Consider the following 23,959-nt stretch of genomic DNA (forward strand, 5'->3'; position numbering starts at 1 on the left):
GCAAGTGATTTCAGGAGAGGAGAGGTTGCAATCCACTCTAGTTGCAATGCCAGCGAGCTGATTTATATGTGTGGACTCGTACATAGGTGGGCGTCCACCCAGGCTGTCTGGGTGATGTACACCTCTAATAGATAGTGCCTGATCATGCAGAGAGCCCTTTTCAGGGTGTGCACGGGCATGTGTCAGCATCATGGGGAAATCCCAAACCAGCAGATGGTGCTGCCGGTTTATCCTTGCTGAATTAGATTTCTCTTTCTCACACATATACAGTCTTATCTTGAAGGACTTCAGATGGAGACTAAACCACTCATCCCCACTTCCAATGGTCAAATTTTTCCCACACTTGTCAACTAAAAACAGCTCCTATTCCTGAAACACAGCCTCCTCAGGACCACTAGACTCAAGGCTGAAGTCTTTCCTCCAGCGCTGGCTGCTTACTCAGCTGATGGGAATTTGGCAGACTGCAGCAAAATACAATACAAGTGCAGAACCAGAAGCCAATCAGGCTGTGTGGCTATCCATTTCACTCCTTCCTGCACCGCTGGTCACTTCGGTGATGCATGGAATTTGCAAAAAATGTGCTTTTTCATCACACTTGAGCCATCATCAGATCGTGATGTTGACATGAAGTAGACGCATCCAAGCGGTTGCATAATTGCTCATGGGCGTGTATGCGCTCAACAATTAGCTTCCTGAGATTTAAGTAGGTCAGTTCTTGTGGGTGTGCAGCGTGAATGCAAATGCATCTAATTCCACCTTTCGTAAGCCTTGGTCTCCCCCTCGTGAGAGCTGCATCTTCTCCAGGGTAATCCATAGCATGGATCCTTAGAGGTTTTACATACGCCTGGTTAAAAGACACGGACATATCATTAAGTCGCGCTGTAGATGGATGGAAACTGTATGCTTCTCCAAACAAAATGAGAACGAGGAGGTTCAGGGGTTGACATTGTGTTTAGGTATGTTTAGAGCTCACAGAGAGGATTACTCCACAGTGGGTATTAGGCAGCCAGGACGTGCTGGAGAGAGTTAAGACACTGAGCAGAGGCCTGCTGGGCATCCAGGCAGGAAGCCATCCGTTTGCCTCTCACAGCTGACTCATACTGTCTACGTGGGCAACGTCTGCATGTACACACACACACACAAACATGCACCATGCTCCCACATGCAAGGAATATTTATACGTTCATGTGGCTGTCATACGCAGGCGTAGACATGTTCACCTGCATGTGTGAGGTGATTATTTTCTATCCAAAATGCAGTACTGTCTACACACGTGGTTAAAACTGAAGTTAAGCCAGGTTAAATTTTTATAATACATAAAAATTATTCTGCCCTATAACAGTATCTCAAATTTAAGGCCCGTTGGAGTGCGGCAGTCTTAAAACGTATGATTTAAATTGATTCTTTTTTACACTCTGCTCTCTGTCCTATTAAAAATTAATCGATATAGATCTTCTAAAAGCTATCTAGCCTTCCTCAGACACCTTCAGGCGATCCAAATATCAGAGTATCTTATTTCTGCCTGTCAGTTTATTTTCCTTTGATGCTAATAATCCCAGGATGACCAAATCTGAACATTTGTTTTACAACTTGTGGAATTTTTAAGTCTACATCTGTAATCTGGATTAAAACATAAATCATCCAACCAAGAAAACTCAACACAAGCAGACCTGGAGTCACTCTCAGATTAATTAGTGGGTTTAAATCTCAGTTATTGGTGTTTCTCAGGAGGTGCTAAAGTTTTAAGGCTTTTAGGGGGAGTTTAAAGTCACTGCAGTGTCGTTCCACTTTTAATTCATGAAAGTGAATTTAGCTCAAATATTTTTTAAGAATCTGGATTTAAATCACTCAGAAAGCCAAGAACATGTTGTACCTTAAAAAGACTTTCACACTTTGGGCTGTTCACACACACACACACACACACGCACTGGAAGCAGGGAGGAGTGGGCTCTTTATTGGTACTTACGTCAGGGTGGAAAGAACATTTTCTTGCCCATATTCCTGTCTGAGGTTAACGGGCAACATCCGTCTCCTCCTCACTCTCTCCCTCCTACACTCTCACCTCCCCGACTCCCTCATTTTAATTTCTCGCTCCCGCTCTCCCCCTCTCCGTGTCTGCCTCCAACACTTTTATTTCTCTGTGTGGGAGAGCCTTGCCGCGAGCGCCGTCCCACAGGGAGCCTTTCACGCTGCCGATGTGCTCAGCGGCTGCTGATTGTAACCTCATGCGCCCCTGCAAGTGAGTCATGCAAGGTAAAGAAGGAGTTCGTGTGTGTTACAGAGAGACAGCTATTAAAGACACAGCGGGGCCACCAAATGTTCCCTTCATAACCAGGAGATCGGCTCTACCACTGTTACCCACTCAAGGCATCATACGCGCAGTCCCAAGTGTGCACATTAGGCCGAGCTCAGGAGCACTCTGGGGTTTACAGGCATGTGAAGAAGAAAGCAGGCCCGCTATCTCTGGCAGAAGTTTCCCTAACCGGGTCTTAGAATCAGGTGATTACAAGCCAAGGTGAGCAACAGCATAGAGTAACCCACCAACAGCTGCATTTGTGTATCGTCACTGTTATTTTCAGCACAGAAACAGCTGACACTCACCTGTTTAGCTGTGCTCACCTCCACGTAGGCTGCCTCTCCACCTCCACCCACTACTTCTCCATCGCTTTAGTGCTGATATCACATTTTCCCCATCAAACCATCCTTCAGAGAGCTTAAAAACTGACACCCACTCCACCCAACAATTTTTATCAAAAAGGATTCCAGGTAAAATTTCAGCGAAGTAAAGGCCAACACCCCAGCCTCAACAGACCCCTGTTCATCTTTACCAGCATGAATGATATTCATTCAGCTGTGTGCCTGCTGCAGCACACTCCTACATCAAGTCTGAGGGGATATACGAGCATATGATTTAAATATATTTTATATTTATATGATTTAAATGTGAGACGAGGTCGTGTCCCCCTGCATGTTTTACAATTAAGCTTGTAGATCGTGTTGTTTTAAGCAGGATTTCGTTGCCTCCTGAAGCTCTTTGAATAATCTTTGTGCTTGAGAGATGTCACGCTGACCTCCGCTTGACAGTTGGGCTGAATTAGCTCATGCACCCGGAGGGCTCACATTCATATAGATAAATAATTTCAAGAGCCGTGATTTGAATACTCATTGGAGAATTGCTGACATCTAACTGATTTATTTTGACCTAGAAAAAAAAATGTGAGTGCCCACGAAGTTGTTGATCATGGCCAAAATATGTTTATATGTATTTATTAGAACGCCTGCAGAGCAGACTGCAGTACTGAGTCTGTGCCAGCAGGTGGCAGAGCACAGCGCTGCAGTTATGAATGAATGTGCTCTGACTGCATGGCTTCAGGCAGCATGACCACAGAAAAATAGACTGACTTCTCCCTCCTCAGTGCACTGCCGGCATCATGGCGCTCCATTACTCTGCTCCGAGTAGCGGGGGCGCGCACGCGCACATTAACATGGTACACACAGGATCAGAGCTTCTGCGCTTTCTATTTTTAATAGAAAAAAGTATTTAAAATAATACAACAGTAAGTATCCAGTAAAGATGACAACAGCAACAAAACAAAACAAATCAAAGAAAAAGAAAAAAAAGTGATTAGGTCTGTGTCTCCACGGCAACCATGCATCCTCCCCTTACGCTCAGCCCAGTTTGCTGCTTCAGTGCCAGTGTGTGTGTGTGTGTGTGTGCGCGTGTGTGTGAACACTCAGCCAAAGCAGAAATGTGGAGCTACATGGAACACCTCTGACTGATGCACATGACAGTCTGCTGGTGAAATGAGGAGAACACATTAATGTGTTTGAGTGACTCATATCGATACGCCGAACGTGTGCTGGAATGCGTGTGTGCTACCATATGTACAAGAATAGACTGCACGTGCACGTTAGCACGGCTCTGCCAGGTTCTGGTAAAAGGTGGAGGACGGATTGGGTTGAGACACAGATGCGGTGAATTATGCAGCTTCACTCTGATTGCTGTGGCGGTGAGGGCGATAATGGCTTTGATGAGGATACACTACGATGGAAGCCAAGAGTAAAACAAACTGAAGAAAAGAACATCATGGAAGGGAAGGGCTTGAGTGAATGATTGGCTGGAACAGAATAAAAAACAAAAAACAAAAACAGGGTCCTTGACTTCAAGGCAGGAGGAGTTGAGTTTCAAATCACCAGCTCGCTCCATATTCTCTCTTATTAAAATATCCCCAAAATATTCCCCCCTTTCTCCGCCTTCCCTCTTCCTCCCTCACCCGTTCTCTCAGGCTGCCGCGGCCCAGGCCAGCCTGACTGTAGCCAGGCAGGCCAAAGAGTTCAGTGTGGATCCTGGTAGTGTTAGATATCTCCTTCCCTGCGCTCTTTCTTCTCCACTCGTGCATCTCGAGACACCCACCAACATGTTCCTCCTTCCTGGGCCTCCGTATTTGGGAAGTTCTTTTGTCCAATTGCAGAGGTTAAATATAGACAGACAGACAGACAGACAGGAGGACAGATGGAGGCCTGCGAAGCCGCCTTTATCCAGCTCGAGGAAACGGCCGTGCCCAACCCGTCAGAGGCGAGTTCACGCGATGTGTGCACATCCGTCACTGCGTCATCCTCCATCCCTCCCTCCTTTCATCTGCCTGTCACTTCATCCCTCGCCACCTCCATCTGTCCACCCGGGGCCTGAAGGGGTGAGGCGCTAAGTAAGGAGGGCTGTGTATAGTCTCTGAAGAAAGTTTTCTTTATGCCATTCTCTCTCTCTGTCTCAAGCATCCCCCACTCTTTCGCTTGTATTTAAAGTATTATCTTTGCCACATGTTCAACAACTCACAAAATCATACCAACATAAAGTGTCCTGTCAACACCCCATTGGTCAAACACTGATTTAGCGCTCTCTCAGGCACACGCACACACACACACACACACACGGTGAGGCTCTCTGTGGGGGTGACTCCTGGGGGCCTCTGTGCTATGTCCCATCTTCCTCCTCCTCCTCCTCCGAACAGTAGTCTCGTCCCTGCAAACAAAAGCATGACTATGAGAAGAGCCGACACCTGTTACACCACCTCATTTACACAGACCACCATCAGTCTGCAGGCACCTGATAAAGTGCTCAAAGGTGGGCTAAACTAGCTTTCGCCGTCATTCTCATTTGTGTAGCTCTCTGTTGACGTCAAACAAGTCACAGAGATGATTTATAGAATCGCATTAAATCTGTGGCATGGCTGGAACACGGCTTTAACTACACACACTGCAGTCACAGACCATAATAGCTGTGACTGTTTGGAGGCAACATCCAGTCTGATTTTAGGTCCCCGTCACACAGGCCTAGAGACCGGTTGCAGAGCGGTTGCTGGCAGTTGCACCTCCCCGTGATTTGGTCACTCATAATTTGCAGGGAACATTCAAACTTCTCCAAGTTTCATAACAGTTTAAAAGCGAAGATGACTGCACTTCTTTACGTTATTTAAAAAAATGTTCCACCTCTCATCCAAGAGGCTCCTTGGGGTCTGATGGATGAGAAGGAACGCCTTTGAAAAAGACCACGGTGACCAAAAACCTACATGGACGTACTCTCCGATTTCAGCTGCAACCAAAACAGGTCCCAGGATGCAACTTTTATTCGCAACTCCTGGAATCAACTCCAGATGTTTGAAATATATCGAATACACCAACATTTTACTATCTTCACGCTGTAGCTACATTTCCTCATCCACGTTTCAAGGCCGAGGTGAAAATTTTAATCCGTCATAGCGAAGCTGAATCGAGGATTACTCATTTCACTTTGGGTGCTTCTGACTGTTTATGAGCTTGCAGCGTAATTCAAGAGGCAGACTAAGAGCAGCGAGCGCTCATCACCGTGGCGATCACCTGTTCCTCCCCCTCAGTGAGGGAGATGTTTAATGGTTTAGGATCCAGCTGTTATTTTAAATGCCCTGCCCCTCCTTCACTGCAACCCTCCCCAACAAACCCCACTTCCGGCCTCCTCACCTTCTCAATCTTCTCATCCAGCATCCTGAAAAATTCCTGCTGGCTTTCTGACGTGTGAATGCTGAGAGACACAGACACAAATGGAAAAGTTAGAGAGGGGGGGAGAGGAAGTTGGAGGATGGAGATGAGGAGGAGGGGGGAGGCAACAAATACATCATGAGAATTTTCCATTACAACCCCCCCACACACATATACAGCACAGACACGCACACACATCCCTCACCGCAGTGTGAGAAACAGTTCTGTTTGGAGGATTTTAAAAGATCATTTAATAAAGAATTAATGCAGCAAAAGACTAAAGACTGCAGCCGGCAGCAGCCGTGATGTACGCACGCAGAGGCTCATCAACATGCACGCAGCGGGGGCCGGCCACGAGGCAGGATTACAAAAGCCAGACACAAAATATCGCTCGCTTCACGTCATAACATTAACATACTGAGGTGACAACTTAATGGAAGCAGCCGCTTATGAACGCATCAGTTCAGCCAGATTCAGACGCGCTTCAGTAATAATTTCTGTTTGTTTTCATTAGAACTCGTCAGAATAAAAAGGCTCCGGCTTGAATTCGAGTGAAATAACGTTCAGCCTGATAACTTCGGCTTATTTTTCATTCGCAAGATTATTTCACATTTTTCTAGGTCCCCTTTCTACTGGCTGCATGGCTCTGAGAGGGGGCCCCCGCCACAGTTTAAGAACCTCCGGCTCAACAGTTCATTTTGAACGTTGAAAACAGACGAAATCAGCGTGGAAACAGAAAGAGAAACTGTGGCTTCCTCTGTCACAAAACAAAAAGAAAATATATTACGTAATGTGAGCAAACTGTACCTTTGACATTTGTCATTCAAATTACCGAAGTTGCCCATAAAGAATAGATGTTATTATTTATTCCCACTGCATGTTTACGAGATTAAACCCGCTACTCGTGACTTACTTGGATTTGATGTTTGGTGCAGGAACCTCTTTCTGCTGTTTGCCCTTGTGCTGGACATTACTCTTCTCCTGAAAACGCACGCACATGCACACCATTAGTTTTCATTATCAGCTGATAGATACGTTTAAAACAAACAGCTACATCACTGGAAGCAAATGTCACATCAAACCTGGATTATCAAATTACAATCCTCACCCAGACGGCACTGCGTGACGGGCGTGGGACACGGGAAAGAGGCATAATGTATGTATGCCTAATAAAACTGATTATCGGCTCTGATGAAGGTTGATCACCATGCATGCGTTTCCTGCTGTGTTTCCGCATCATGCATTTTCCACCTCTGAGTCTCTGAGTGAGGATTACTTTGTGAGAGCAAGCAGCTACACGGATGCTGGTCAGACCGCAAACGGCAGACGGACCGGGCTATGTAAAAACGCAGCTTGTGTCTTACAACAACTCATTTGGCGCTATATAAATAAAACTGCATTGAATACAGTCCTTATCTGTTGTGTGTGTCTGTACTGAAAATGCGCATGTGAGACAGTATGACTCATGACTGCAGACCAAAACTACCTACAGGTAAAATAAAATAACGTGAACCTGAATATGAAGGCAGACCTAATTTACATGACGCTCATTCTTTTCAGTCAGTTAGTGATCTGGAGAGGATAAAAACCTGTTTTTGCAAGTTTCACCTTTTGAGGAATAATGCATCCAAAACATTATTATGTAACAGGGAAGCTGTTCTGCAAATTTCTGAAGCAGAATGACTTTCCCAGTCACGATATAGTACGTCTTTGCACCACTGAAGACCTAAAAGTTTTGCAGGAGGGAGTGAAACCAACCGAGCGATCAGCCCACACATTCCACACACGCCTCATGTTGTTTCTACCTGCATGCGAGGCAAGTTTTGTGTGTGTTTTTTGCACTAAGACAATGTGTGTGTGCGTGCAGGCTGGTCAGGCTGATGGAGCCGCCTCTGGACACAAACAGCAGTCTGTTCGCCTCATCTGATGGACTGTCAGGAAAAGGTCTGCGAGTCTGTGAGCCGATGACAGGCTGTCAGCGGATGGTGTGTGCGTGTTTGTGTGTCTCACCAGGTTCTCCTGGTTGCGTGCATTCACTCGGTTTTCATCCCCTCTCATGTACTTCACCTCCTCCACTCCCTTCTTGTATTCGTCTGGAAAGAGAGAGAATGAGGGATGATTAAAGGAGGGAGGAAAGAACAATAAGTTGCATTTATCAGAAGAAACAGGGACCAAATTCCTTTCAGAAATAGTTTAAGAACGGCTCGTCAGCCTTACTGTAACCTCGCTGCAACAGCAACATGGCCAACGACTATTCCATTGATTGTTGTTATAATTGGTTCAAGGTAATCTGATAACTATGACCTGATGGGGTGTACTGAAAAGTGGAGATGACAGCTGAGGGATAAGCAGGAGGACACAAGTTTCCATTTTAGCTACAGCAATTCATCTGATGAGAGAGAAAGCAACGACGGGCAGACACCGAGGGAGAATAAGTGAGTAGTGGGTATGTGAAATGAGAGGAGACGAAAAGGGGGGGGAAGAAAAAAGAGGCGATAAGGAGGAGTAAGCTGCAGGGGATTTAAGATCAGTTAAACAGCTTCTGGGCTTCATGGACAGCTTAGACGGTTAAGACAAACTCAGAGGCAGCAAGAGCGTTGGCCATCACCAAACGGCGCAACCATCTGCACGGTTCAACCACCGCGCCCAGAACGTCTGGCCTCAATCAAGCCCACAGCTCAGACTCAGGGCAATAAATCATCCAAAGTTATTTTCCCGATACCGTCCGAGCCCCGATGATTAGCCCAAGAACAGCCAAGATATCGCGATGCACACAGTCAACCCACACAAGTGCAAACTGTGCAAACTAACGAACGACAGCCGATACTCATTACGGATCTTATCATTAAGTCCATAAACAAATATCACAGTCCTTTATGACTTCCACTCGGGTGGTTCTGTTTCTGGTTTTCACTGTGTCCACGAACGCGATCGCTTGAAGAGTTTTGAATGCCATGTGATCAAACTTTGTGGGGGGCGTAGAGCGGGGTCGTGTTTACAACCTGGCTCGTGTCCATCGAGGCCTTCAAGGTCAACTTCATGATTTTGTCATGAAAACTGACAAAAAGCCTTAGAACGTGTGCATACAGGGAGTGCAGAATTATTAGGAAAGTTGTATTTTTGAGGAATAATTTTGTTATTGAACAACAACCATGTTCTCAATGAACCCAAAAAACTCATTAATATCAAAGCTGAATGTTTTTGGAAGTAGTTTTTAGTTTGTTTTTAGCTTTAGCTATTTTAGGGGGATATCTGTGTGTGCAGGTGACTATTACTGTGCATAATTATTAGGCAACTTAACAAAAAACAAATATATACCCATTTCAATTATTTATTTTTACCAGTGAAACCAATATAACATCTCCACATTCACAAATATACATTTCTGACATTCAAAAACAAAACAAAAACAAATCAGCGACCAATATAGCCACCTTTCTTTGCAAGGACACTCAAAAGCCTGCCATCCATGGATTCTGTCAGTGTTTTGATCTGTTCACCATCAACATTGCGTGCAGCAGCAACCACAGCCTCCCAGACACTGTTCAGAGAGGTGTACTGTTTTCCCTCCTTGTAAATCTCACATTTGATGATGGACCACAGGTTCTCAATGGGGTTCAGATCAGGTGAACAAGGAGGCCATGTCATTAGTTTTTCTTCTTTTATACCCTTTCTTGCCAGCCACGCTGTGGAGTACTTGGACGCGTGTGATGGAGCATTGTCCTGCATGAAAATCATGTTTTTCTTGAAGGATGCAGACTTCTTCCTGTACCACTGCTTGAAGGTGTCTTCCAGAAACTGGTAGTAGGACTGGGAGTTGAGCTTGACTCCATCCTCAACCCGAAAAGGCCCCACAAGCTCATCTTTGATGATACCAGCCCAAACCAGTACTCCACCTCCACCTTGCTGGCGTCTGAGTGGGACTGGAGCTCTCTGCCCTTTACCAATCCAGCCACGGGCCCATCCATCTGGCCCATCAAGACTCACTCTCGTTTCATCAGTCCATAAGACCTTAGAAAAACCAGTCTTGAGATATTTCTTGGCCCAGTCTTGACGTTTCAGCTTGTGTGTCTTGTTCAGTGGTGGTCGTCTTTCAGCCTTTCTTACCTTGGCCATGTCTCTGAGTATTGCACACCTTGTGCTTTTGGGCACTCCAGTGATGTTGCAGCTCTGAAATATGGCCAAACTGGTGGCAAGTGGCATCTTGGCAGCTGCACGCTTGACTTTTCTCAGTTCATGGGCAGTTATTTTGCGCCTTGGTTTTTCCACACGCTTCTTGCGACCCTGTTGACTATTTTGAATGAAACGCTTGATTGTTCGATGATCACGCTTCAGAAGCTTTGCAATTTTGAGACTGCTGCATCCCTCTGCAAGATATCTCACTATTTTTGACTTTTCTGAGCCTGTCAAGTCCTTCTTTTGACCCATTTTGCCAAAGGAAAGGACGTTGCCTAATAATTATGCACACCTGATATAGGGTGTTGATGTCATTAGACCACACCCCTTCTCATTACAGAGATGCACATCACCTAATATGCTTAATTGGTAGTAGGCTTTTGAGCCTATACAGCTTGGAGTAAGACAACATGCATGAAGAGGATGATGTGGACAAAATACTCATTTGCCTAATAATTCTGCACTCCCTGTATGGTCAAAATATAAAAAGTAAGATTTCAAATGTCAGATTTGACCTCTGATCCTCCTTTATGGTGAACAGACTGATCTGAAGGTCAGGACCTGAGTTATTTAAATGTTGCACTGACAACATGCTTACAGGGAATGTCACACAGGGATCGTGTTACTTTATTATGACTTTTTTTAGACACATAACAGTAACAGATTAGAACCGTTTCAATAAATGTACAATTACTAAATGTGTAACCGATGGAGTGAATGCTACATGTGTACTATATGCACATGAATATATGGAAGATACTCTACTATTCCCTTAAAAGTACACAGTGCCCAGAGAGCGAGCTGCCTGGGCGGATGTTTGTGCTCTCTGGCTGCTTCTTGTTGTATTTTAGATGACATTAATGAGCCTTTAAAGACCAAAGTGAACACACTGTACAGTTCCAGTATGATGAGGCCTACTGCCAGCCATGTGTTTATCATGTTTATTGATGATTATTAATGATCAGTGATGTGGGACGCATTGGAATGGTTTTAGGACCTTTAGACAAGCTCTTAATAAGAGTGACCGTAACGTGAAATGATATGTACGGCACATTTGCGTAACCCCGAGCCCCGCCTAACCTTGAGCAACAACACAAGCTCTGCTGACTACCTCGTAACTGATAAAGCAGCTGAGAAGGCGATAAGTACCAGTGGCTTTATCTCTTACACACTTTGTATTTTGCCCCCACGCTCTCTCTGCAGCGTGTCTGTCGGCGTGACGTCCGTCTGTGCCCCCGCGTACCCGGCTGAAGGGTTCGCTCAACTCCTCACCTGATGTGTGCTTAAGCCCACGATCACCTGTGTTTTTACATCGCGCACGTGTGTCTTTAGAGCCGAAATAATTAGCGAGAGAAAGAGAGAACGCTGGCAGAGATGAAGAGAAAGAGACGAGAGAAACAAATGCCAGCTCCTTTTCTGCTGTTTGTCTCAGGAATGTAAACGAGTCGGAGCAAAGCAGCTCCTGTCTGAACATGCCGACAAACACACACATACGGCGCTGTAACACAGCACAGGCTCACCGAGCTCAGGTCTGCTCTGTAAACACAAGTGCATACGGTGCTACTGTAGGAAACAGTACTAAGAGCTATTTCCTCTGCTCTCCTGATGGCAGAGGGGCAACAGCATCAATTTCAAGCTATATAATCTGTTTTTTTAGGGCAGAGACAAACGAACAGAGGGGGTAAAATTAGCAGCAGCTGCTGGATTTACACTAAATCAGCCTAAACTGGAATTTTAAAGCAAGCATTGAGGAGCATGTGGCATTATAATTTGGGTGAGCTGCAGCCTGAGAGGTTAAAGTGTTTGAATGTTCTGCTTCTGTCACAGGATGGCAGCTGAACGCGACGATAAACGGTAGACAGATCAAAGTGACCCAGCTTGCACCAATCAAGAGTCATCACATCACAGACTGCTTCGATTTAGATAGGAGCAAAGAAAGTGGTCACGCTGCGCGAGTTGTATGTGAAGCGTGCGTGCGTGCGTGCGCGTGGCACGCTGTGTCACAAGAGATGACATGGGTGTTTCGTCACATCGATGCTGGGCTCGCTTTGGGTGAGAGGGAGGGAGCCCGTCGGAGAGGGGAGAGATGAAAGGGAAGAACTATTTTGAGAAGCCGCGATTTTGTGATGTGGACGTCGTTCACATCTCTGATTACAGAGCGGCGCTCCGCGCTGACCTTAAGATACCAGCAGTCAGAGTGTGTGCGCGCGTGTGTTCACATGTGTGTGTGTGTGCACAAGCATGTTTCATTGCAGATAGAAATGGAAACGTCTTTGAATCAGCACGTTTGTCATTTCATGCGAGTGCAGTGTTTGTTTGGGTATGAGTCATTTAAATCGCCTTATTTAAGCGTGTGTGTGTGTGTCTGCTCTCATAGCTCTCGCTGGCCTGTCCTGTGGCTATGTCACTCTGTCCTTCCTGCTGTGTGTCCTCCCTCTCAGCCAGCCTGGCTACAAGCCATCATCGGTCTGGCCGTGACACTGACACCTGAACGCGAACCCTCATCTCTAAACAGGCGCACACACACCAACCATCGCTCCAATGAAATGACTATCAGCTTTGAAAGGAGAAGAGAGAAAAATAATTGTTTATGATATTTTGAACAGAAATCTTGCCGGCAGGGATAAAACGATGAAAAGCAGGAAGAGAACGATCTCAAACAGTTTATTACTGCAAGGCCCGTTTAACATTTCAGCTGGAGTCACTGAACTATCGGAGGAAGGTTATACAGTTAACTACAACTGAACTAAAGCACTGGCTGTGGGAACACATTAGGCAACATCTTGCTAATGCTTCAGAACCATCTTTATACTTTATGGCACAGATTCAGCACACTGCTGGAAACATCCCTGACAGCTGCTGCATCCATGACGTTTACCGCATCCTAAAGTTGCTCTATTGGATCGGATTCATCATCACGAACAAACCAGTTTGAGACTATCTGAGCTATCGGAAGATGGGTACGGTGTGGACTGGCTCTTACATAGAGCTTTTCTACTCAAAGCATCAGCGTCAGAAAGCCTGGGGTGGCTTTAGCTCAGGCGGTAGAGCAGGTTGCCTACTAATCGGAAAGTTGGTGGTTTGACTCCAGTCTGCATGCAACAACTGAAGTGTGAATGTGTGAATGTTAGCTGGGTGAGCTGGTGCAGACTGCAGCTTCACTTTCCTGTATGTAGCTCACAGGAGCCGTTGCAGCCCATGTGCTTCAAGCTTCAACATGCTACGGATTCAGAGATGTTCTTCTGCACACCTAGTTTGTAATGAGTGGTTATTTGAGTTATTGTTGCCTTCCTTCAGCTCAAAGCAGCCAAACCAGTCGAATCATATCATCTCTGTGACGGCGGAGACGGTCACGTCGGAAAATCCCAGCAGAGCAACAGTATCTGAAGCACTCACACCAACAACTACATTTACAGTCACTTAAAATCACCTTCCTTCCCCACCCTGGCAATTAGTCTGAACTTCAGGACATCTTGAAAATGTCTACACGCCTCAGTGCCCTGAATTCCTGCCATGTGATTGGCTAATTAGATGTCCGTATTAGATTAGACTGAGAGGTCACGACTGACTCAGAGCCCTTACGTGTTTATTAAAATGCCAAAAAGATACTCTGATATCTCATCTCTGAGTAATACTCCCACACATTATCACCGAAATAGCAAACTGATAACACAACTAATAAAAGTTATTGACTCATGATTAATCAGTAAAGTAAGTAAGAGATGCAGGAGACACGCCGGGTGCCGATATGTGTTTCCAGAGACTGACACAGCTGCTCACAAATGAAAGTCAGTTACAGCTTGTCTCTCACTGTCACTAAAACTCTTCCAAGATGAAAGGAACCTGAGGAAAGTCTCATCTGTGTGAAAACAGTCAAACTTCACGTAAAAAGAAATAAAAACATTAAGTGGAATTTGCAGTGTTGGGACAGCTTCTCAGAAATATCCAACACTGAGACAGATCATGCTTTTGTTTGATGAAGGCTCTCGTCTGATCTGTCGTAACGAGAAAGTTACAAGCGGAGAAGATTAGCGCAGGCTCTCTGCTCATCTGCGAGCTGAGCTGATGGATTCAATAAGTAAACTTTACTGCATAAACACGACTTTCAGAGAACTCTTACATACGGATGAGACCTCCTGTATGCATAAAGAGCTTAAACACTTCTTGTGTGCATTAGAGCCTCTCCTTGATTATCCCAGTGACATCAGGGGATGGATGGCACCGAATTTCCTTAATTTTAAAGGAAAAAAAAGATTGGGGTCATGCTTTTTAAATCCAGTAGCTCCAGCTGTATCCCTACCTTTGACTTTTCCTCCTTGGCCATACATGAAAAATCCAGCATCACTAATTTAGGTGTGAAAATGGACCCCAGCCTAAAACTTAACCGCCACATGCAAGTCGAGTCCTCCCTGTTTTTAAGTGCTTTCAGTTGAGGCAGCTGTCAAAAATCAAGCCCATCCTGTCTAGATCCCACCTAAAGGCATCACCTCTCGTCTGGATTATTGTTACTCTGCCTCCCTCTCACGTCTACACCCGTTACAAAAACGCTGCTGCACGATTTTCACGACCCTGTCGGCTTGTGGCCTTCATCGGGGTCATGATGAAGCCGAAACGCGTTGGTCTGGTAACCTAATAACTTCTCCATGCACCTGGGACGTAGGTGAAATTGTGCCAGAAAAGCAAACAAGAGCACATAACTCAGATTTTAGCGTAGTACTATTTCAAATCTGGCATTTATGAATGAACTTGTAGCTGATTCAATGTTTTACACTTGATCTCTCATTTTTTTCTACAGCACTTATGTTGTTTTTAAGTGCTTTGGAAATAAAGTGATGATCGTGATGATGAAGTGCATGGGAGCAGATATGCATACACAGACACTTAAATGCTCATTTCCAGCTCCACAAATTTTGTTGTTGGACTCCAGAGTAGCTTCCTGTGATTTTCTGCTTCAAACAATCTTTATTTATCTTATACTGGACCTCAGGACATACTTTAAACCAACCTGCTTTCTGATTGGCTGCCTTTCACAGAAGATTTCAGCCGCAGGTGGTTGGTACCAAGGTCGGTATGACCATCCACCATTTTAACAGTAGAAAATGAGGAAAGGAACAACAGGTCAGCACAGGGCTGGACTGTATTTGAGCTGTCTGTGCATGACTCTGAGTTAGCTTCCTCTTTAGTTCAACTTCTGTAATCAGCTGTGGAGCTTGTGGCTTCTGAAGATCACTGAATGAATCAGGTTTTTTTTGCCTCCCCTCTGAACACAGTCCCACTTAACCACTGAGCTGCTGATGAGCCCTCTATTAAAAACGCAACATACCTTTAAAATCAAGGTCCATTTAACCCAACATCTGCTGTCAGGGGTCACACAAAGGTCATTATCAACCCAAGTTAACCTCTGGTTTCTCAATGATCACGTTCACATGACGGAGGCGGTGCTGTATGATTCACCAGAACCACAGACAGGCCTATTGTCAGCAGACCAGTTGAAAAAACTGACAGATGAGCAGTGTTTAAAAGCTCTGTACGGATGATCATCACTACAAAGAGCTGGTGCATTTGTAAAGTTTAAAGGAAGGAGTGTAATTGAACTGATTAGTATTACATCACTGAGTTCACTGAGACTCGGGAAAATCTGACAGATGAAATCCGTGTTCAGATATGCGGAAGACAGTGTCGGTTTTTAAAATCTCTCAGCTGCAGCCCCGAGAGTGTGAGAGCAGGTACAGAACAAGTATAAAAGCACAATTCAAATGTCAGCCTAGCGCACATGCAAATGTGATATAAAGGTCAACAAGTACAAACATAGGTGCCTTGTTTTCAGATATTAGAGCTGATAGGGAGGATAAAATTAGTAGAAATCTATTTTTCTACTAATGTGCGTCAGGGAAAGACAATACTTTAAAAACTTCCTCTTACTCTCAGCACACTGAGGTCTGAGGCATCTTTCCAGGTCGCAGCCTGCTCTGCAGCAGGTTGTGTCTGCAGCAGAAGTTAACATTGCGATGTATACCAGCAAGAAGTGAACTGCCTTCATAATACTGAAAACCTTCTTCTCCTCCTTCTTTTCCATAAGTGGTCGTCACAGCAGACCGTCTGCCCCCATCCCAGCATCCACCTCTGTCACACCGACCCTCTGCATGTCCTCCTTCACTACATCCATGAATCTTCTTCATCATCCTCTCTGCCTCTGCTGCACATGTGCAACCCATTTCTGCCTCTCTGACTCTGAGCTGCCCCTCTGATGGATTCATTTCTAATGCTGCTCTCACCTCTGGTTCCAAGTCTATCTTTCCATCCCAGGGATTGAACCGGTGACCTTCAGGTCTGTGCGCTGCCCCAGAGAGGAGTCGTTTTCACTCGGCACGCAACGTACACAGAAACGATGTCCTTTGTGACTTTGGGCTGTCAGCTGTGTTTTGTGTTCCTCGAGTTTAACAGGGAACCGACGGCACAATCGGTTAATTCAAGAAAGCAACTGGTCTGTTTTGTTTTTTTCATCTGCGATAATATTTCCAAGGTCTGATTCTCATTCGGCAGTCCGATAAAGAAAGCCCCGAGTTTCTTTGAACAATAATTTCTGAGCAATCCCGTTTTACTCCCAGGAAGTGATTGTAGCGTTGTCTGCTTGTGGCACAGAAGGACAGTAACGTGTTCATTCAGTGAGACAGTCGAACCTTTCAGCACAAAAACTGAGATAAACACTGAAACTGCACACCGCCTTGTTTTCTATAAATGTTGAGCTGCCACATATACAATCAGATATACTTGCTATCTCCACTCTAATCTCCTCTGACTGTAATTATTACAGACATCAGCAGCACGATGTTGTGGAGAGTGTTGCTATTTTCCCTCGTCGTCCCCTCAGCGTTTGTGTAATGGAGCTGAGCCTTTTCCGGTTATTGTGTGAGAGCGACTGAGAGAGGGTTGGGGAGGGGAGGGCAGGGCATTTGGGGGGTTGGTTAGGGTTAGCGGCCGGAGTCTGAATATCTGGGACATACAAATACACACTCACGCACACAGAGGGCACAAGGACAGACTGATTGCCAGACAATCTGTTGGAGGCAGATCTGCATGAGCATGAATAGGGCTTACTGTCTAACCGAGCACACTGATATGAAAACATCAGCGCATACGTGAATACAAACACACCGACGCGCAGCCCGCTGGGGTTACACTTGTGTGCGTAGACTGACCAGAGCCGACCAGTGTTTTCCGCCTAAGTCATGAGAAGTAAACCGGATGCTGCGAGCCAGTTTGGCAGCGGTTGTAAAGGGCGGCGAGTCGAGTGGGAAAGAATGACTGCACAGTATGTGACGACAGCGACAGCAGAAAGATGTGCACGCGAAGCGGGTGAAGATAAGGAAGGGGGGCATTAAGAAGGGAGATGCTTTTGGGGTTTTGAGGCCTGGGATAACTCTAATCCGCACAATCCAGGTCACTTCCATCTCTACCTTCACACACACACACACACACACACACACACACACACACACACACACACACACACACACACACACCTCGGATATTCATATCTTGTGGGGACATCTAATTGACATAATGCTTTCCCTGGCCCCTTACCCTTAACCTAACCATCAAAAATGAATGCCTAACCCTAGCCCTTACCCTAAATATAACTATAACCCAAATGTAACCCTGACGCTAAAACCACATTTTGAGCCTCAAAAATGCCTTAAAATGTGTGGTCCCCATAAGGGCTGTTGGCCCCCACAAGTATTGTAATTGTCCAATTTTTGGTCCCCACAAAGATATCCCCACACACACTCAAATAGTAGTCCAACCCATGCACTGCCATTCCAGATTTCCCTTTAACCAACTGACAGTGAGACTAGGGGATAGGATGGGACTAAGAGGGAGGAAGGAGGAGGGGATGTGAAAGGACACAAGGTTCTGACCTAATGTTGTGCCAAAGAAGAGAGGAAAAGAGCTGGGAGAAACACTGGGAGATGAAGGCAGGAAGAGAAGGAGGAGGGAGGAGAAGGGGGTGCAGAGACCCAAAATAGTGTGACAGAGAGAAAAAGGAAGAGAAGAGCGAGGCCTTGAAAGGGGGGACGGGAAGACACAGAAGTTGAGAATAGATTGAAGAAAGAAAAAAAAAAGGCCTGCAGCGCCAAAATACGTCACTCTCTTCCTCTCTCAAGGAAAAAAATGTTCATCTCATTGCTCTCCTTCATGTCTCCTTGCCGTGTTCTGGCGCTGCTCAGAAGACAAAGCGGGAGACGAGAGGGCAAAAGAGAACAGAGAGGAGCACGAAACAGGGCAGGAGCAGAGTTAGAGAGGGGTTACAGGGAGGAGGTGAGAGGCTGGAGAGGAGTTAGAAAGATCAGAGGGAGAGGGGGATGACAGATAGACAGAGAGAGGGGACCTCCTGTGGATCATCATCTGCCACATCCATTCACCCGCCTGCAGCTATACCAGAGTGTTGTTCCTAATTCTTAATCGCTGTTAATCCCTCCGCCACCCATCATCTCTCTCCGGCTCCAGCTTTTATTCCTGCCCCTCATTACACAACAGCCGGCTACACGCTGCTAAAGCAAAGGGAGCAACTAAGGACTGTAGTATATTCATTACTAATGAATCTCTCTGCATTTTTTATTAATCAAATCTACAAAATTAGGTCGTGTTTGGGAGACACATTTGTAGAAAGTGAGCATTGTTAAAACTGTTGTTCTTTTGAGCTAATCCAGCTGTTTTCAAACCTTTCTGGCTGGTTACCAAAGCAGTATGGACTCATGATGCCCATCAAATAGCCTTTGTCTGCTTTGTGACAGCAGTTTACCATTTACAGTTTCAGAAACCTTCACTTTTTACATTTTTAGCATTTGATGTCAGCGAGAAGACGTTTCTCTGTTGCTCTACTCTAATAAAAACGCAAGAATAGCAATATGGAGATGGAACGAACACGCCAGGTCCCATCCAAGGACACGACTCAACGCCGTCATCTCACTAACTGGTTACTTCCTCTCTTACACGAACTGTCAACACAGACATCTCCAATAAAAGCGGCGGTGTTGACAGTTATTGTCTGAATTGGAGAACTTTACACTCCGCCGAAGTACCGTGAGCTGTAACAATGAGGATGTATATTGTGTGGGCAGGCGGGGTAATGGGTCCACGCTGAGCAATCAACTGAGTGAAATGGAGCAGTGAAGATTTTATTGACATCCGTTCGCGAACTGACCGGTGAAGACGTCGCCGTTGCTGTAGGCCTTGCCGCGTCCCTCCTCATCGCTGGGCACGGCCGACACCTGCTTGGCCGAGGTGCAGCCCATGGCCTCACACTCTGAAACTTCTCCTCATCGCACTCTCACCTGCACAGAGAGAGAAAACAAGACTTCGTATTCACGACAGACACAATAAAACGAACAGCGCTGTTGTTTTTACGGCGCTCTGTCAAACATGATCGACGGTTTGAGCTTTTATGGCGACTCCTGATCGGTGCAAAATGTCGTTTATGTTGTTTTTTTTCCATGCAGCACAACCCTCAGAGATGACTTGTCTTCATTTTCCCATCCTTTCCATGCCTCTGAATCAGGAAACCAAAGCACACTTCACAGAAGTGTGAATTCACACCTGGCGTTAAGAGGCTCAGTAGAAAGAGAAATGCACATTTATAGCGCATGCTGCAGGTTATTACTTCCTCATAAGAGTTTCTTTCAGAGCTAAAAATAGCCACTGCCATTAAATACATGGAGCAGCAGCAGCAGGGGTGCAGTGCAGGGTAAATAAAGAGCATAACCCATCTGATATATGCTTTATGCTTTTTATTCTTGTTATACAAAACACCTAAAAAAACTAAAAGAAATGCATAAATAAATAAATGTGTTTTGTGAAACTGAACACAAATGTATTTAAATGTGAAAACTTACAGAGCTAGTCACACCTGAATATTTGGACTTTTGATCTGAAAACATTACTAAGTGATGTTTATAGAAAACCTCTTGGTTGCCTGCGCAAGCAGCAACATCAGCATCCGTACCTTTGGCTGCTTGGTGAATATTCACCACCCTCAAAGTTCTGTTTGTCTCCAGCTGTTAAATGTCCAGTTCCCTCTTTTGCTAAATGCCAAACTATGTTCCTCCGATAGATGTTTGCCGTCTGTCTGCAGTGGGCCGTGAAACTGCCAGTGTAAAATACACTGTGTCTGTGAAAACTAAATTAACGGGTGAGCTAAGAGAGTGAAGCTGTTGGTCTAAGCAACCAAAAATAATTAGCTGAACTCTACCAGTATCACAGGAGCTGCAGGTGGGCTGATCAGTGACACAGTTCAGGTGTTATTTAGTCTTTGGATTCATTAATACAGAGTTAATGACTCTGCACTTATCACAGTCATTAATTGCAGAGTTAAACTAAAAACTAATTACAGCACAGCCCGCATAGATTTTGTGCCAGATAGCAATGCTGATTTTTATTAGTGAGAAGATAATATTAATATAATCCCCAGTATAAGTGGCTGCAAACGAAAAATACCAAGTTCAAGGACAGGGGAGGAGACACAAACCAACCTCAGGGGGTCACGAGTCCAAACATCTGGCATCAAAATCTGCCAAAGCTGCTGAAACTACCCCTTCTTCTAATATCCTGCAAAAAATTCAACATAAAAAGAATAGGTACATATTACTATATATAAATAGCTCATTAGAAACCTCACCTAAAATTACACCAAGCGTTTCCAGTAGTGACAGTGCATGTATATCATGAGTTATCTGAAATGTAGGAGAAAAAGGCAACTTCAGATGACCCCTCCCTGATTTGTTCAACTGTCTGTCCAAAGTTCATGAATGTAAATGTCTGACTAGCTGTATTTATGAAGTTACACAGAAAAGGAGAAGTGATGGGATTTTATGGGAACTACATAGCAAGTTAATGTGATTATTGCACCACTATCTGCTCAGTAGTGATGCTTCTCTGCTACATGAAGCCAACATTGCTGAAGAGATAAACCCTTCCCTAGATTACACCAATTTGTGTTACCATCCATTAAAAATAAACAAACAAAAAAAAATTGTTTTGCATATCGGGCACCATGATATAAGGATGCACTGATCTGTTGACACAGAGTAAAAATCCAATAGCTGTGTTAAATGAGCGAGGTGTTCCTACTCTGAGGAAGACACTGCGATTATTCTTATATGGACTGTTAACATCATCAGGATCAACAACAAAAGTGTAAACAGGACTGCGATGCATAAAATGAACGATAAAGTCTCTCTACATGAGCAAATGCTGCTCTGCTACTGACTGTGACACAGCAAACGCAGAGCAACAGGGAGCCACGTTCACCGCATCAGCATTGACCTTTTCCAGTCCGGATATCCAATCCAAATATCAGATTGGTGATCTGATCTACCTGGAACATCGGCGATACGAATACGGCTCTGTGCTATTATACTGTTTGGCCTGTTCATGCTGTTGGTAAACTGATATACTTAAAATTTGAAATGAATATTTTATTTCTAGATAGACAGACATTGCATATATGCTAAAAAGTGTAATTTTGGCCTGTTGCTAGGCGGTTGCTAGCCATGCATAATGAAACTTTTGTGGATATGAGTTTTTATGTCACTCCCCTGAAACACATTTTTTTTATGAGGTGTTGAAAGTTCATAAATGCTAAAAACGAATAGTTTTCATCTGTTGCTAGGCAACTTGATGCATTTTTAATGCCTGATATAGATGAGAACCATCAGATAAGTAGTAAAGCACCTGTAGTTCAAGTTTGAGTGCAGATGGTCTCGGAGGAGTTTACAGACAAAGACACCAACAGACTGATTTTATGCATTACAGTAATATTTTCACTTTCAGCAAACCTGTAACCTGTAAACCAGTCTGACTCGGCCGTTAAGTCTCTGTAATTACTTCAACGCAACTCAGAGCTTTGTTTGAGAACAACGTGAGGGCATGAACAAACTAAATCGAACTCATCGTTACTCTATAGAAAATAAGAAAACCCTCCCACCCTGCAGAACAGCTAACACAAAGCTGCACACGCTGTATGTAGATAGTTTTTGTGTCACTCACACATGCCATATGCTGTCTCTGACAGGCCCATCTGACTGCTGCCACTTACAAAAATGCGCGCGCACGCACGCACGCACGCACACACACACGCACACACACACACACCTGATTAAATCTGTGCCGCCGGTACATAAATAATAAGAGGCAGGGTGAGGAAGAGGCTTTTTGAAGACACTGAAAATAGAGAGAAAAAGACAAAGAGAGGGAGGGTGGGTTGAGCTGAAGGGGGACAAGGTGGAAGGAAAAGGTCTACAATAGGTGGGACAGAAAGGGTCCAGAGAGGAGGACGAGTGCACAGCTTCAAAAGAACGCTGCCTGGCCCTCGCTGCTCCTTCAGAGCGTTTGAAGTTGACAGGAGGCCGTCTTTAGGTTGCGGCCCACCAGCTTCCATCTCACTGGATATGACACAAAGCACCAGGTGCACAGCGCTCGAGTACCTGCGTGTGCAGGTACTATGTAGCCCAGAATTTACTGGCCAGTATTATCAGCAAACTAAGCTGCTGCTGTTCCCTTTATCACAGGCTGCTTCATTCACTGTCACTTGGCAGGTTGTCACTCGGTGAGGCAGCAGAGGAGTGTCGAGGAGACTGCAACAATTCTCAGGAACAAACCATACATAGCAAAAAAAAGAAGCATCCTGAAATTAATTATCTTTCGTTGCTCCTTTGAGACTCTGAGGTGTGTGAATATTCAGTGCAAGATGAGAGAACTCATATATGAATCCCTTTCTCAGCTCTGCAGGAGAAAAGACATTAATCTCTGGAGCCTGAGCAGAGCTTACACATGAATTTCTCTAAGGGCCTACAGGCAAGAGGGAGTAATACCTTGCGGGCAAGAATCCAGACACTTAGACACACACATGCAAGCTCGGGATGAGTGTGTAGGGTCACCTGTGGCTTGAGTAGGAGTTCTGGTCTAGAGAGCAGCTTATCAGCCCGTCCCAGGCAGCCTGGGATACCTCTTACTACAACTACCACTCTGGAACAACTCAATTATGCCTCACATGTGCTCATAAAGCCACCATCACCTCACACACAGCTGGGAGATCTTAATGCAGCAGTCTGAGGCACGCTGTCGTAAAGACACAGCAATAATCGCATCCCGCATTATCTGTCTCTTGACATTGGCACATAAATGAGGGAAGAAGCACGAGGCATGCACCTGGAAACGCTGCCGGAGGAGCCCATGTTATCTGTCAGAGTTACATCACAGTGAAGTGGAGAATCAAATGCCAGAGATGGAGAAAAAAAGATAGAAAAAGAACATGCCAACAAAGGTAACGGGAGAGAGGACACCAAGAGCGAGCAGTCAAGTCTCTCTTCACTATTAGCGTACAACTGAAGTGAATATTAGATGAACAAAGCACAGAAACTCCCTTTCCGAAAACCACCGGAGGACGTACGCTGAGAAATGTGAGCAGCCGTGATAGACGTGAAGTTTCAAAGGGTCTCTAGTGTGTGGGCAGCATCTGTTTGAAGGCTTTGATTTGTGTGTATTGAAACATCAAATTGTGAGTAGGAGCAGGCTTAAAATAGACCTAGCACTCCCAGAGCTATTGTTGTGTGCAGGGATAATGCTAGGCTGTGGATCCTTAGGCCAAGCTGCTATTACTCGGGTTATGCATATAAGCTACAGCCAGAACGGCAGACTATTACACAGCCAAACACACCTATAAATAAATAACACCAAGGCCAAAGGCTCAGACATTCTTCAGTGGCGCATAATT

The 23,959-nt window shown here is 45.1% G+C and overlaps 1 protein-coding gene across 2 annotated transcripts in view; it reads right to left on the reverse strand.

The window, feature by feature from the left end:
- Positions 1 to 3,507: 3,507 nt before the first annotated feature.
- Positions 3,508 to 23,959, reverse strand: part of zgc:92140 (uncharacterized protein C1orf21 homolog) — a 30,899-nt gene continuing 10,447 nt past the window's right edge. The window contains exons 2-7 of one of the 2 annotated variants that reach the window (XM_004552712.3): positions 20,718 to 20,793; positions 19,394 to 19,523; positions 8,023 to 8,105; positions 6,926 to 6,993; positions 5,995 to 6,055; positions 3,508 to 5,020 (exon numbers count right to left, since the gene is read on the reverse strand). In XM_004552712.3, the coding sequence (XP_004552769.1) occupies positions 4,973 to 5,020; positions 5,995 to 6,055; positions 6,926 to 6,993; positions 8,023 to 8,105; positions 19,394 to 19,484 (351 nt within the window). In that variant the 5' untranslated portion in view covers positions 19,485 to 19,523; positions 20,718 to 20,793 and the 3' untranslated portion in view covers positions 3,508 to 4,972. The remainder of the gene's footprint in view (positions 5,021 to 5,994; positions 6,056 to 6,925; positions 6,994 to 8,022; positions 8,106 to 19,393; positions 19,524 to 20,717; positions 20,794 to 23,959) is intronic. The other variant, XM_004552711.3, reaches the window with a different exon arrangement.

This window comes from Maylandia zebra, linkage group LG23 (genome assembly GCF_041146795.1).
Source record: "Maylandia zebra isolate NMK-2024a linkage group LG23, Mzebra_GT3a, whole genome shotgun sequence".
NCBI classification, from domain to species: domain Eukaryota; kingdom Metazoa; phylum Chordata; class Actinopteri; order Cichliformes; family Cichlidae; genus Maylandia; species Maylandia zebra.